Raw genomic sequence first — 16542 nt, 5'->3', positions numbered from 1 at the left:
CCAAAGTTTAGACTGGTAGAATCAAAATAGTTGGAAACTGTGACCCACATCCAATCTAATGTACGTATGTCCATGTGTGTGTATACTGTGTACAGCACGCAGGCAAACATGATGATTGAGTTCAGAGCCGTATGTAATTGATTTTCCATGTGTTCTTATAGGTCCTAGGGCTTTCGCCACAATACATGCCAAAATTAGGTCAAGATAGCTTGTGATTTGCCATGCATACTATCAAACAAAACTAAAACAACCTTAATTTGTAGTCAAAATGCATAAAAGAACATTACTTTTCTATTCAACTGCCTATGTGGAACTAATATGGCAAATAGCCTCTTAAACCAGCTGTTTAATCTATTATTCCCTTGCAGGCTTTTGGCTCAGAGCTGCATATTTGTAAACTGCCCTCAGAGGGCATTACTTGCATCCAGCCAATGTGTCCGCATTGACCCCAAACATGCAATTTTCTCACCTCATGTTAGATGAGACATGTGTTACAGAGGAAAACAATTATCTTTATCATCATTCTCTCTCTCTCTCTCTCTCTCTCTCTCTCACATTAACTCTTATATGTCAATGCCATTCTGCACTAACTGATAAAATATAAAACTAAAGCAAAATATTTCACAAAAAAAAAAAAACAATATAATAAGTATAAAACAATAGATATAGTGAAGACAAAATATAGGCTATTTTGGTACTTTGCTGTTGTTGAACGTTAGTGGATAATATGTACTGTGATGATCTACATCTGTGGATCCTCTGATAGGACACCTGTGTGAACTTGAGGAGAACTGACTTTAATAAAAGTCACTGAGCAAAAATGATGAAGAAAAGTGAAGTATTTCTCAGAAAAGAATGTGCAGCATTAGTCAGCAGATGCCACTTATTCTGCATCTAATGTAATGAAGTTCAGTCAGTGAGTGTTTAAATGGCATAGGCATTCATTTTAAAATGATCTTCAAAGTATCCTAAAGAGACGGACGTGACTCTTGGAGTTAGTTTCCATTAAAACAATGGGTTGCAACATGAAAGCATCACTTAATTTAGCATTCCTCACTGTAACAGAACCTGAAAAGCTTTAAGATATGCATTGCATTTAAATAAGCCTATTTCTACATGTGCATTTGTAATTTATACATGTGTATTCCACTGTCTATTATAACTAAATAAGGTTAATCCGTTCACTCATCGTGAGTCTTAAATGGTATGCAGACGCCAACACAGCATTTATGGAGTTTTGTCATGCTTAACCATGCATGGTAAGGAGAAGTGGTAAATAACTGGATAACTTACTTGTCAAGAACAAAATAGAGGTCAAAACCCCCATAGCAGGAGGAAGCTGCAGTCCCTCTTTCCGGCACAAGTCCCGTATTTCCATTCGCAGTGCCCACCAATTTGACACAGAGCAAAACTGCTATCCTCCAAAGTCTGCACATGTTGTAAAGCACTGTTTGAGTCAAGCAAATGTCAGGACTACAGGAAAAATATAAAAGTGACCATGAGAGAAAAATAAGGTTTCACAGGGTCCTTAACAATCCGTAATCCTTATGTGGAGACCTAATTTGGAGAAAGCATTCTCCAAAAGACTGAATTTGTCTTCTTTGTTCTTCTAGGGTCCTGTGGTGGCAGAGTGAATGTTTTACAGAAAAAATAAGAAAATGTATCTGGATAGAAATAAGTTTCTAGAGCCCAAATACACACATGTAAATGTGTACATGTACCCAAAAGTCTGACACACTTCTGCTCGCTGCCCTAGTTGCTGCTAGATTGATGGAGTGTGGGAGGGAGTGTGGTTGTGTGTGTTTATGTTTGAGAATGTGTGTGTGTGTGTGTGTGTGTGTGTGTGTGTGAGCGTGATTTTGCCAGACAGTGCAAAATCATTGTCTCTCTCAGCCCCTTGACTCCAAAACAACTTTCCATCCTTTTTTTTTTTTTTAAGCAATAAAGAAAGCCAAGGCGTGATTAAGGTTGTTATTTTGCCATCTAGTGGTAAGAAATGTTAGTGAAAATGTTGATGTTCATTGACCGCATCACATTAACCATATTGTCCACCAAATTTCAAGCATTAACAGTTTAGGCATGGAGTTGAAAAAGTGTCAAAATAGTAGGTCTGTGCTGCTGTAAAAAAAAAAAAGAAGAAAAAAAAGAATGCTAACAAACACATTGTATTGATTCAGCTTTATTTATATAAACACAGGTGTACATTTAAAAATGTAAACTAGAATTTACATCTTTTAATTTATATAATTTATTCATTTTAATTTCAGTTACAGTTTTATTGTTAAATGCAGTTAATAAGGTTGCCTAAATACCTCAAATCATGTTAACTTACACTACCAGCCCAAAATACAGTGAAAACAGCAATATTGTGAAATATTATTTCAATTTAAAATTACTGTTTTCTATCTGAATATATTTTTAAATGAAATCTATTACTTTGAAGGCAAAGCTGAATTTTCAGCATCATTACTCCAATCTTCAGTGTCACACGATCCTTCAGAAATCATTCAAATATGCGGATTTAATCCTCAATTATTATACATTTTATATAGATGCACTTCGTGAGCAAGAGACTTCTTTCAAAAACATTAAATCAAAATTTTTCCAAACCTTTGACCGGTAATACAAATTTCATGTTCATTTGGACATTTCTGTAATTGCCCTTTAAATCAGCAGATAAAACTGAAAAATGATGATTGATTTCTTTCCCTAATTCATGGCCGTCATTTACCAACAGCACCATGAGCACATGGAACTTTCTCAAAAACTTCAAATGTGCATGTAGTGTAATCGTACTCCACTGTGCACTTGTCAGCATAACCAGTGGGCCTCGCCATTCTACAGAAATTAAACAAAATAAAATAAATTATTATGCATCATATTAGTACAACACTGTGCCACAAAATGTATGTGTGTTATGTTAAAATGTCTCTGGATTACGCATGTAACCCGGTTCCCTGAAAAGGGAACAAGACGTTGCGTCAGTCGCTTATGCTATGGGAACGCCTTTAGCATGCACTGGTGTCTGAAGCACAGATATCAGAGGCATGAACACTCACCTCAACTCAATGCCCCTTCTAATAGAACTTCTATAACCCATGGGAACAGAGGTAGCAAGGAAAGCTGTAGACGTAGCATCAGCCACGGCCATTTAAATATTTCAAATGTGAAAGAGCGTAACTAGACCAAGTGCCTGTGGCAATCAACCAATTTTATTCCACCTTCTCAAGCATCATAAAAGTTTCTAAAAAGCAACCCAAGCGGAGGGAATGCAGTCCTGATTGCACTTCAACCTCTAGGTAATTAACTGAGGGAAGGCGACAGGTTAGGGGGTGCTACGCCCGGGAGTAGCCCTTCTCTGGTATACAGCCGAATCACAGGGGAAGCGTGGTGCCTTGCTTCTACCTCTGATTACATAAACCAGAGGGAGCCACAGAGAGACTGGTCACATGTGATGACCAATAGGCTGATGGTTGCTACCTGCCGCTGGTCTTTAGAGTATTCCTAAACTACTGGCGGCTCAAGAAAGACTCTGGAGGGGGCAACAGATGAGATAGTGGAATGGTAATAGTGATGTAACCCTTCATGGATCTCCAGTTGTCTAATCCTGGTCTAACACCTACACTCTCTGGAAAGCACTATGTGCCTCTACCACTAGGCAAAACAAACCAGAGAGTGAATCGCAAAATAGCAATTTTTGACCACATTCACTGTTTCAAACTTTCTATGCCTCTTCTGTCTTTTAATTATTTTTCCTCTGAGCACTTTACCTTCTTTGGGAGAGCTTGCTCGACCTCCTACCGGAGGCTTGAGAAAAATCTACCTTACCCCTGGCCTTGTGAGGCCAATGACCCAACAACCACTTGTAAAACAACACCCTCACTAAGAGTTATGAGACAGAGAGGGGGAGGGGTGTGTTTGAGGAGACCTGGTGCAGGACCTCACGGCTTTGGGTCCTCAGACCTACAAGCTGAAATGATCTCCCCAAGGTCCCGCTTTAGCCTCCTCCAGTCACGCTGCCTTGATCCCCAACTCCTTGGAGGGAAGCGCGGACCGCCACCCTCCCCTTCTGACCCTTCTGCCAGGAACTAGTCTCAGGGAGCAGGAAAGAGGGAGCTACGGGGGCAGATGGACCCTGGATATGGTGATTGCATGGGCCATCTTCTTCATGACACAGAGTTCCAGGACTGCCTCAGGTGCCAATCCCTCACCTGATCCAGGTCTTTGAGAAGGTTGGCCTAGTACACCTGCAACACTGCCATGGTGTGTAGGGCTGCACCAGCCTTGCCCACCGCTGCGTAGGTCTTGCCCACCAGCCGCGAGGTGGCAAGATTGGAGCATTCAGCGAAGACGCCACACCAGGTGAGAGGTAGCTCACAAGCTCTTCTATTTGAGGCATCTTCATATATCTTGCTTGTGTAGCCCTTGCACATTCGAATAATTCGATAGTGAACCAGTGACTATGCGAGGCGACAAATCATCACGGAGATTCGGAAGAACCAGAAGGCTCAGGAGGTGTCATGCCAGCGCGTTGAGAGACATCATGATTTCCTCTGGCAATAGAATTGACGTGATTACACACGTGCTTCAGACACGTGTGACACACACTGAAGGCATTCCCATAGTGTAAGCAACAGACGCAACGTTTCCTCAAAAGGGAACCAAAATGAATTAGTTAACCTAATGCTTTTGTAATAGAGGGCAACAGTGATCCCACACTGTGGCTTTGGGTCTTAAAGTATTTTTCAAAAATAAATTCTGCACATGGATCAAAAAAATATATATTTCTTGCCATGACAATGTAACACCTAAAACTCAACATCATCCGTAAAATGAACCATGAACTTTACAGCTCAAGTAATACACACACAAAAAAAAAAATATATATAAGTGCTTTTTTATAAAAACAAGTTTTAAGCTTCCAAAATGGTCTCATTTACTTTAGGCCTAGTCCACACGTACACGGGTATTTTTATAAACTGAGTTTTTCCTCCTTTGTAAAAAAAAATCGTGTCCACACAAGCACAGTTTAAAAAAAAAATCTCTGTCCACATGAAAACACAAAAACAAGTTATGAAGCGTTGTCAAGAGCATGCAAAACCAACAGATGGCAATATAACCCTAACCATAAAGCCATGTTGGCCAATCAGAAGCCAGAAAAAAAGGTTATTACTGTTTCGGGTAGCTAACAACATGTTGCCATAAGCAGAGACCTGCATAGTATTGCATTCTGACGCCTCTGTTCCACAATATAATGGGAGAACTGTGCATGTATTTGCACAGACTCGCCTCATGTAAACAAAGTAGATAGCGGCACACAATCTGACGTCAAACAAAGGACATAGCACGCACTCCGACGTCACAAGCCAAAATCTCCGGTTTCACCGTCTACATGACAACACTTCATACCAGCAGAACCAGAATTGCAACCAGAATTTCAAAAAATCTTCTCCCTGGCAGGAATTTTCAAAAAAGTTTGGTTTCAGTGACCGAATACTGCGTTTGCGTGTGGACGAACTTTCCTAACTGGTTTTGAAAATACCCGTGTTCATGTGGACAGGGCCATAGTAACTCAATTCTGTTGTATTGATGGAGGAAATCAATAGGTAATGTCACTAGTTACTAAATTTTATATACTTACTGATCACAGCATCTCATGGATTCAGCAGAACAAGTACAGTCCACACATTTACTGTTTCTCCAAGTGGATCCAATAGGATGCCATGTCTTATCTGTTGAGTCATGGCAAAACGGATCTATAAAGGATAAGAGAATTGCGTCATACTCTTTCGTTATGCATTAAAAGCAAAGGAAAGTTTATGTCTGTATGTACCTGTCTTTGTGCGTCCCTCCATAAAGCATGCAGCATTGACCAGAGGAAGGACAGTGCACAGAAACAAACCCAAAACCACAGACCTCTTCACAGTCAACAAACACAAGCAAATAAAGCAATTTATCCAATGTTAAACTTTAAATAGTTTTTCCTGAAGCTGCAGAATTGGGTTGAATTAAATTTTACAATAATGTATAATAAAAGCATATTTGCTTTACAAAACTTATTTAGGGGAAATTTATCATTGACAGGTATAAAAAAAGTATAAAATATCACATGCAACTGACACATTTAATGAGTCCTGTAATTAATTGTGAAAAATATCTATTGAAAATCCTAAAATCTATTTATTAAACTATAAACATAAGCAATGTTATAATGGGAGTTTACCATGTTTCTTCAGACAGCGATCCGATTATATGAGACCAAACTCACTATGCCTGCATGTATTTAAGTGAACAGAGGAGGGTGGAGCAATATGTTAATGAATCATTTCACAAATTTTTTAGAAAAATAAAATTTAATAGCTTTTGTAAAAGTGCCATTAAAAAAAACAAAAAAACATTACTGGTGTGCATCCTGAGACAAAACATTGCCACTGACATATTTTAAGATTGTCAGTGCAAGTTGCTTTCAGTTAAAACAACTGAAACATGCATTTTAGTCTGGGACTAGTTTAAGCCTTGTCTGTGAAACCAGGGAATTGTTTCATTACATTATTATTATTATAAATAAGTATTCATTTTTATGCTTTGGTAATAATCATTTTTAATTACAGAAAGATCATGACATGTTTACAAAGAAATCTGTCATATTGCAATTGCATTAAGGAAACTTTACACAAATAGCAAATAGCTAATCACCATGTTTTATTGAAAAGATGTACTACTCATTATTCTCTTGAGAAGAAAAACAGCCTTATCTGCCAAGTAAAGTCCTGTTTGGACTTTGAAGTTGAAACAAACAACAGCTCAGCAGAATTACAGTGTTCCCAATATTTCAAAAACACTACTTTTTTTTATATATATTTTTTTTATAATATTATATTCAGCATGGACACAAATGTATCAAAAGTGACAGTAAACACATTGATTTCTATTTCAAATAAATGAACTTTCAGAAATGTATTTTGAGCACCAAATCAGCATTTTAGAATGATTTCTGAAAGATTGACACTGAAGACTGGAGAAATGGCTGCTGAAAATTCAGCATTGATCACAGGAATAAATAAAAAAAATTAATATATTAAAACAAAAAGCAGTTATTTTAAATTGTAATAATATTACAGTATTACACTCAAATATTCAGTGGCTTTGTAATGTCACAACAATGAATAGCTATGCTACCTTAATAAAATCTCTGTATATCAATTAAAGGTGCAGTAAGCATTTTTTGAAAAACGTTGAATCGGACACATTGAAAAGGAAACCTTTCACCCTTTTTCTTGCTATGACCAACCACCCACAGTCAACATACACTGTGCACTGCTTATTCCAGTCAATAAGCAAAACTTAATCGACCATGCTGAGAAAAAAGGTACACTACATCCCCATGGGCAGGCTCCAGTAGTGCTAGTGCCCAACATGGATGGAGGTATTAGTTTCTGTACAGAGCAGCTGCTAGCTTCTATTTTTGCAGGGCTAGCAATAAATGTTGAAAATAATGCACTAAAAACACATTTATCAACAGAATCTCAAAGTAGGCTTTTATTAAGTAAATCAAGGAGTGAATAACTCACCTACTCCTTTAAAACAGATATCTTTTGGGCATGATTAAAGTTAAACGCATAATAGCACGCACAGAAACACTTCATTTTGAGTAAATTTTACTGAAAATGGCAGGTTAATCCGTTTTAAAATCTATGTTTTGTTCTGTGTAAATTAAATATCATTTGGATGTAAATGGTCCTCTTCCAACAGATTATCTTTATGAGATTTTCCGGCCGCTGAATATCAATTCACGTCACATACAGTCAAGCAGAAAACAGAAAACACTTTACTGATGATCAAAATGAAAAATATTTAATGAACAAATGTTTCTAGATATATTTGTCTAGGTGTTAGAGGCAGAATTCTGCCATCTGCCGGTTATGGCTCGTTTCCACTGAGCGGTACGGTACGGTACAGTACGGTACGGTTCGGTAAACCATGAATCGGCTAGCGTTTCCACTGCCAACAGTACCCTTACTTGATAGACGTGGTGTAGCCTATGCCAGAAAGAAGCGATCAACGTCATTTTCGCACAAAGAAGAAAGCGACATAAACAACAATGGATGACATACAGCAGATCTGGTTCTTGCTTCTGGGCATGTTTGTCACAAGAAGCCAAGCGCCGCCGCCGGCATTAGGCGTTTCTCAATAGCAAGTACGCAAAGTTCGGACTTGCCAAGTCCAGCTCAGGAGAATGACTCCCGAGGACGCGAGTCCGGTAAATCTGCAAATGAAACAGCGCGTTCTTCAAAGCGTCAGTCAGCTCGCTCTGTATGTACATTTTAGGCAACAATAAAACGAAATATGTTATAAAACACCATACTGCCTCTTTACGTTTTCATTTAAAGAAATCTTAAACATTATAGCCACACAAATGTGGTTCAGGCAACGCGGATTGATTATATTCACTGCATGTAACGTTAGCCTATATATATATATATACATAACACAACCCTGCCTCTTTTCGTTTAAATTTTAAAAATATTAAACTTATTTGATATGGTTCAGGCAATATGTGCATTTGTCCTCAGATCATCTTCAATGTAATAAAATAAAAAATTACAAAACTAAACCCTGTCTCTTTTTGTTAAATTTCAGTTTTATCAATAATAGCCATTATAAAAGTATAAGTAAAAAGTACAAGAAGCTATACAATAAGAAATAAAGCAAACAATTCAGTCAAACATACAAAGTCAGCGCTCTAGTCTAACGATTAACTAGCCTAAATATAAAGTTATGAAATTTCACTTAGCCCTCAGTTCGGCCAGGGAACAAATTATAGATTCACAAGACCAAAGATTGCCGGATAGGTCTACACAAGACGAATTATATCTCGTTTAACCACTACAGAGACGTCAGAGTCAGCGGCAAACGTCAGAAGGACCAGCCGAGGAAAGGCTGTCACCGAGCGCCCGGTGATTGCATGGATCTCAAATTTTCATAAATCTTTATAAATAAACCACAGATTTGAGCTTTAAACAACTATTCTCGCCTGAAAAACTCTTAAAATTACATTTCGTGACACAGTAACAGTAGTATTATATTAAACTGTATATTAAAAAATGGCGCTTCTTATGTTGTCATTCCACTTGTAGCATGCGCAAGTGACGATTCTCTGTCAACCAATCAATGTCCTGCAGTGAGTCTAGCTCCACCTTTTAGTACCGTACCACTGTGCTAGGTACCACAACGGAAGGGTACCCAAAAAGTGGTACGGTACGGTTCCACATTTTGGTACCATTCACAACCTTTGATAGTGGAAACGCAAATAAATGCGTACCGTTCCGTATCGTACCGTACCGTACCGCTCAGTGGAAACGAGCCATTAGAGACATCTAGATGTATGATTGGAAGATGGCGCCAATGTCTGTGGCATGCCGTCTGCGGTCCTCCCTGTTGTTATCTCACGCACTTGCTATGCTTTTATACACTCACCTAAAGGATTATTAGGAACACCATACTAATCCTGTGTTTGACCCCCTTTCGCCTTAATTCTACGTGGCATTGATTCAACAAGGTGCTGAAAGCATTCTTTAGAAATGTTGGCCCATATTAATAGGATAGCATCTTGCAGTTGATGGAGATTTGTGGGATGCACATCCAGGGCACGAAGCTCCCGTTCCACCACATCCCAAAGATGCTCTATTGGGTTGAGATCTGGTGACTGTGGGGGCCATTTTAGTACAGTGAACTCATTGTCATGTTCAAGAAACCAATTTGAAATGATTCGAGCTTTGTGACATGGTGCATTATCCTGCTGGAAGTAGCCACCAGAGGATGGGTACATGGTGGTCATAAAGGGATGGACATGGTCAGAAACAATGCTCAGGTAGGCTGTGGCATTTAAACGATGCCCAATTGGCACTAAGGGGCCTAAAGTGTGCCAAGAAAACATCCCCCACACCATTACACCACCACCACCAGCCTGCACAGTGGTAACAAGGCATGATGGATCCATGTTCTCATTCTGTTTACGCCAAATTCTGACTCTACCATCTGAATGTCTCAACAGAAATCGAGACTCATCAGACCAGGCAACATTTTTACATTTTTTGTAGAGGAGATGAGTGGTACCCGGTGGGGTCTTCTGCTGTTGTAGCCCATCCGCCTCAAGGTTGTGCGTGTTGTGGCTTCACAAATGCTTTGCTGCATACCTCGGTTGTAACGAGTGCTTATTTCAGTCAAAGTTGCTCTTCTATCAGCTTGAATCAGTCGGCCCATTCTCCTCTGACCTCTAGCATCAACAAGGCATTTTCGCCCACAGGACTGCCGCATACTGGATGTTTTTCCCTTTTCACACCATTCTTTGTAAACCCTAGAAATGGTTGTGCGTGAAAATCCCAGTAACTGAGCAGATTGTGAAATACTCAGACCGGCCCGTCTGGCACCAACAACCATGCCACGCTCAAAATTGCTTAAATCACCTTTCTTTCCCATTCTGACATTCAGTTTGGAGTTCAGGAGATTGTCTTGACCAGGACCACACCCCTAAATGCATTGAAGCAACTGCCATGTGATTGGTTGATTAGATAATTGCATTAATGATAAATTGAACAGGTGTTCCTAATAATCCTTTAGGTGAGTGTATATGTCTCATTTAGTTTTAAATTGCAATGCTACATTGGTGTATGACCGTTTAACACTACTTAACATTAGTAGTGCGGTCACTGCCTAGCTTAAGTGCGATGATTGTGGACCGCGTCTTGGCCTTCCATCTTGTTCATCTCCTCCCCCCACATACCTGTGTCGGATTTACCTCGCCGGAGAAGGCACTGCAAGTGCGGGGGTATCTCCGTCAGATCGGCCCTGCTATGTATTTAAAATCCGCAATGCGCTTCTCTTGCGAGAATTGAATCGCAGTCTCCCTGCTCCACAGCATGTGATTGGCTGTTCGCTACTGATATCACACCTAAACTCCTAAACTCAGGATCAAAGCCTGAGTTGACAGAAAAAGTTGATGATCAGCTTCATGGTGCCAACAACCGATTGCATCGGATTGGTTTTATGAACTCGAAACCTCGAAATCCTGTAACCCTGAGTTTGTTCAACTACCATCATGGAAACCTCCTGGTCACCTAAAACCTACTATTTGTCCTCAGGATATTATTTTACCTCTTTTCCTGAGAGAAATCATGGACACAGTTGGCTCTGGCCTGTTATTGATTATTAACAAATGCTTGTCTGCTCCCTAACAGTCTTAAATTGGCTGTGATCACGCCATATCTTTAAAAAAAAACTGGATCTTCCCTCTCTTTCTAACTTTCATTCCATTTATAATCTACCTTTTATCTCAAAGATCATTGAGAGGGTTGTACTGACTAAATTACAATATTATTTGGCTATAAATTGTCCTCAAACGTTTCAATCTGGTTTGAATGTTTTACACAGTACTGAATCTGCTCTTTTAAGAGTTTCAAGCAAAATTTTTACAGAAACTGTTTCTGGGAAATCCATAGCTTTAGTTTTATTAGATCGGAGTGCTGCATTTGATTTGGTCGACCATGAGGCCCTGTTGAAATGCCTGGAGATATCTTTGGGCCTTTGTGGCGAAGTCTTACAGTGGTTCCGTTCTTATCTGACCAACAGATGGTTCAGTGTTCGAATTAGTCCTCCTCTAGTTTACCTCTTGATTGTGGTCTCTATTTTTCCTTAAAATATAACGATAAAATTGCTTTACAACCACTGTTGGCCTGTTTAAAAGAACTCAAGCTTTGGCTTTCAAGTCATTTTCTTTAAATGAAAATAAAATAGAAATAATTATATTTGGGTCTGAGGAAAACTTCTCGTATGGTAACCCTCGTTCCCTGAAGGAGGGAACGGAGACGCCACATCAGAGTGATCCAACTGATAGGAATCTCGCTCGAGAAAGCAAATCTACTTCGAGTGTAAATAAAAGAGCCAATGCACATTGGTGTGCAATCATTTGAAGCAGCTGCTCTGCCATGCAGCACGGTATATAATGAGCAGAAGGTGCGATTGCACTTTAGTTTTCGCTGAAGAGCCGAGCAGTTGGCCCGGCGGCACAGCAGGGTACAGGAGCTGTGGCAACGAAACATGGAGTCTCCATTCCCTCCTTCAGGGAACCAGGGTTACCATACGTAATCGAGAAGTTCCCTTTTAGTCAGTCACGTTCGTCGCGACGTCGGAGTCCCTACCAAAGTGCCACAGCTGCTGTCAATTTCCAGTGCCCTATGCAAGCCTCCTACCCCTTCTTGCCTGGAAGGACAATAGTAGAGGGCTTACACAGATAGTGTCTGTCACTGTTTTTCCGTGGTAACCCATACAGCGAGACTTTGGATAACACTGGGAAAGTGCCCTTTCCATTAGGAGAACGCTGCAGAAGCCACATTCTTCCCCGAAGGAATTATGTGGAGATATACATATGGACGAACCCGAAGGGTGTACTGCATATGAGATACGGGGTGACTTAGGAAAGACACAGGCTTCCATTTAGGAGCAACCGTGGAAGAATACACATATGGGATCCCCGCAGGGTCGTACATATGGAACCCAGCCTAAACCTGGTTCAACAGATAAAGGATTCAACAGATAAAGGCCTGGCGCCAGACACTCTCCCACGTCCGGCTCTGAGGGTGGTGGAGGACTCGACACGTTTTTCACTCGGAAGCAATAAAAGTGCTCAGTAGGGCGCAGCAAGCCGACAGAGCCAGCCTCTCATTGCTTCTACCAGTTTAGGGTGAGAACATGGGAGGAGACTGGCTCTACATGTTGGCTGTAGAACCTAGTGAACGTGTTAGGTTCTACAGATATCTGTTAGTGAGGCGCCACGTGCCAGCACCTAGGAAGATGCAATGCCTTTCGTAGTGTGAGCACGGAACCTGAGAGGGCAGGGCACGCCTTTTGCTCTTGCCTGTGGCTGGCTCCTTGGCGCCGCTTGGGTGGAGGCTGCTGCTGTGGCACGGGAGCAAGGGCAGACGCAGGAGGACGCCCTCGGCAACGAGCAGACTGAGGTGCTGCGGGCGGCGGATGGGTGGAGGCAGCAGCTGACCGCTGAGGCAGGATGTGTTTGATGGCCTCAGTCTGCTTCTGTACTGCCAAGAACTGCTGGGCGAAGTTCTCGACCGTGTCGCTGAAGAGGCCGGTCTGGGACACGGGAGAGTTAAGGAACCTGACTTTGTCGGTCTCCCTCATGTCCGCAAAGACAGCCAGAGATGGCATTCCTGGACCACAACTGTGCACATTGCACGACCCACCGACCGTGCAATCACCTACGTCGCTCGAAGCACGAGGTCCATCGCGGCACGAAGTTCTTGGAGAACTTGAGGATCATGACCACCCTCGTGCAGATCCTTCAGTGGCTTGGCCTGATGGACCTGCAACAACGCCATGGTGTGTAAGGAAGAGGCGGCTTCCCCACAGGCCTGGTAAGCATTGCCGGTTAAAGGACAATTCCGGTATTTAACACTTTGAGTCTATTTTGTAGTTTGTTTTGGATGAACAAGAGTGGTGGACAAAGAAATTTTGACAATGGTTCCTGTCTCGACTTTTTGACTATTTTAGAATTGCCCATGACCGCTTTAGAATGGGAGTCAATGGTCATGCACAAACATGCTCTTAAAACAACCCTTAATGTTTGTTTTCAAAACTGTGCAACTCACCGAGTGGTTTGTTGTCAGAATAATAAAGATAATTTTACAGAAAAGAATCATCATCCCTGGAGAAGTCTAATTCACCCTCTAATACAGCGATCGACATCCGGTCATCGGGGGGAGCGCCGAAAGATATGGCTGGTACACACCTTGTGGATGGTCCAGCATGCTCCCTCAGTGGCTCAGCTGGCTGCTGAGCACTGGAGGGATGAGGGTTCCTAGGAGGTTGGTTCCCCGAAGGAAGTGCGCTCACCGTAATCCTCAGGTCACCTGCACTATACTGCCTGAAGTAACCCTCTGAGGAGGCGCTCCACCCCTTTGCAGGAACAAGAGTCTTGACCGCAGTTCCGAGATGGTCATCCTTCCATACTCAGTGTGTTCAAAGCGATCGTGACCATCCCAGGTAACATCCGCATGCAGAAACACACAAGTAGAATGACATCTTTAAAAAGACGCAGCACTATGCTCTTTCAGTGAACTGCTCTCCTTGGTGCTGAAGTATTTGTCATTTTTTTGACAAATGAAAAATAAATAAACGTTTAATGTGGGTCACTATCAATGTGTGTCATTTGACCCCAAACCACACACCAAGAGTGTGACGATTATTATAATTTTTTTACATACCTTTAGACCAGACCTGGGCATTGTACAGCCCCCAGGGCCACATCAGGCCCTCTGTCTATCCTTGACTGGCCCGTGTGAAGTATTTGATAAATTAGAGCTGGAGTCCATAACTTTTTTTGTTTGTTCAAAATGTACAAAAATTATAAATTGAGCAAGTATATCATGAATACATTTCCCAAACCGTGTTTTTGTCTTATTATGAATAACTACGGTAAACCTATAATCAGTGTTTATATTCAGACTATTTTAGGCCGGTCGGGTTAACCGCTGCAGAGTAGCCCAGTGCCTGCGTGACTCATCATAGATATGAGAGAAGTAGCAAGACGCATGCAGTTCTGTTTATTAACCGCTAGAATGCCAAAAGTTATGGACTGCTGCTTTAAAAGTCAAGGCAACTGATTTTTCGACATAAATGCCAACACTGGGGACATTTATTGCTTTTTTTATATAGTTAATATTACTTTGTAATACTTGCTTTTTTGTATAAAGTTGTGATGCTAGTTTTTGAAACACAGCAAAAAAAAAAAAAAAAAAAAAATTATGTTCATTAAATAGTGATTGTGTGCTCCACATTTTAATTTAATTAATTTCCTGTTTTTTTATAAAGAGAAATAATATATTGGGAAGAACTGAGTTAAGTGTATTGGTCCGGCCCTCTACAACCAACCGAATCAAGCCCAGGTTTTTTTGGGGTTTTTTTTTTTTTTTTCGTGTGTGTGGATAAAAAAAAAGAAAAGAATCTGAGCAACTGATTAACTAAGGAAAAGTCAACTGGGGTTTTACTGATCCCCAAACACCATATGAGAGTTTAAAAAAAAACCATCCTGACAAAACCACAGCCCTCTTCACAGTGAACAAATACTTGCAGATAAATAAACAGAACCAATGAAATAGCTTTATTATAAGTTGCATTATAATTACATTATTATTGTGAATTCACAATATAAGATACTTTTTCATTTAACAAATTTGAATGGCAATATCAAACCAAAATCAAAACCCGTATCCAAGTTTAGAGAGTGGATCATAATGTTTTAGATTAGTATGATTCAGTTGCCTTGAATGCCAAAGTACACACAGAGACATGAACACATATATTTTAGCCCACATAGCAAAAATTAAAGTTAACTTATTCGATTATATAATCATATTGTTACAGAACAGAGACTCAACGATTTATTATAGTCAGATGGTTGCAAGCATAAGCGGGTGCAGATAAATGAGAATGTCTTTGAGAAATTTGTTTAAGGGCCAAGAAACGCGAGACCACCACTGTCTGTGACTGTCAATATTTTTATTTAAAGCTACAATATGCAATAATTTTTTGCCTCTAGAGGGCGCTACATTCCAAACAACAACAACGGCGTAGCTTGATGACGATGTGAAGGAGCGTGGAATGATGGGAACTGTCGTATTAAACTCCACCGTGGATGTAAATCAGTCAGACGGGAATCGAAAAATCATGTTCATGGATGAGGCTAAGTTCTTTTTTTATAATGACATGCTTTTTGTGGCGAGGGGGGCGTGGTTCAGCGCGGTCTGTAATGGGAGAGAGAAGAGACGAGCAAGTAGGTCAAGTGCAAATGACGAACACCTGTGTCTTATTGCAGTGATCGGCGTGGAGAGACCGCTTATAAGCCGCGCGCTGGAACGAGAGAGAGACTGAAGAGAAAATTGGACGCAGAGAAAGAACACCGGTGGATCCGAGCTCTCATTTTTGAACTGTTTTGTGCCGTCGCGGTTGCCACGGTGAATGCGCGTACTTTTGTTTGTTTTGCTTTATTTTAATAAAGTACGAGTCCCAGTCACGCCGACCCGTCTTCTTCCTTCCTGACTCTTGAACCTCATCACACTTTTATTTCATTAAAATGAATTAACCGCAAGAAAAGTAAGGTTTAATACTAAATCGGTTATCATAGATGTTACTGTATGTCGAATTCATTGTTGTGATAACGCGGCGCAGTTTTACGTGTTCTAAACAATTGTTGTAAAAGTACATTCGAACATACCCACATCATTTGCCAAAATACTGATTAATCTTTATGTATAACACATGCTATATTTATTTACATGGCCATAAACACCAGACGTGATAAACAATGTCAATAAACTAAACACAAATCTAAAGCAATAATACTTCCCTTACATAAACATAACTATTACCGAATGCTACATTTGGAAAATATAAAATTAAGCATGCTTTGCCGACAGAACCAGCTGCAATCGGTAAAGAATAATTGTGTTCCATAACGACAGCACGAAACAA

At 40.5% G+C, this 16542-nt stretch overlaps 1 protein-coding gene across 1 annotated transcript in view; it reads right to left on the bottom strand.

Moving 5' to 3' along the window:
- The window catches only part of antxr1a (ANTXR cell adhesion molecule 1a), a 71423-nt gene extending 68696 nt beyond the window's left edge, over nt 1-2727 (bottom strand). The window contains exon 1 of the mRNA XM_084389394.1: nt 1294-2727. Coding sequence (XP_084245520.1) covers nt 1294-1436 — 143 coding nt within the window. The 5' untranslated portion in view covers nt 1437-2727. The remainder of the gene's footprint in view (nt 1-1293) is intronic.
- Nucleotides 2728-16542: the final 13815 nt, after the last annotated feature.

The sequence above is a fragment of the Rutilus rutilus genome, assembly GCF_951802725.1.
Source record: "Rutilus rutilus genome assembly, chromosome: 19".
Taxonomy (NCBI): domain Eukaryota; kingdom Metazoa; phylum Chordata; class Actinopteri; order Cypriniformes; family Leuciscidae; genus Rutilus; species Rutilus rutilus.
This window is presented reverse-complemented; position numbering and strand designations above follow the sequence as displayed.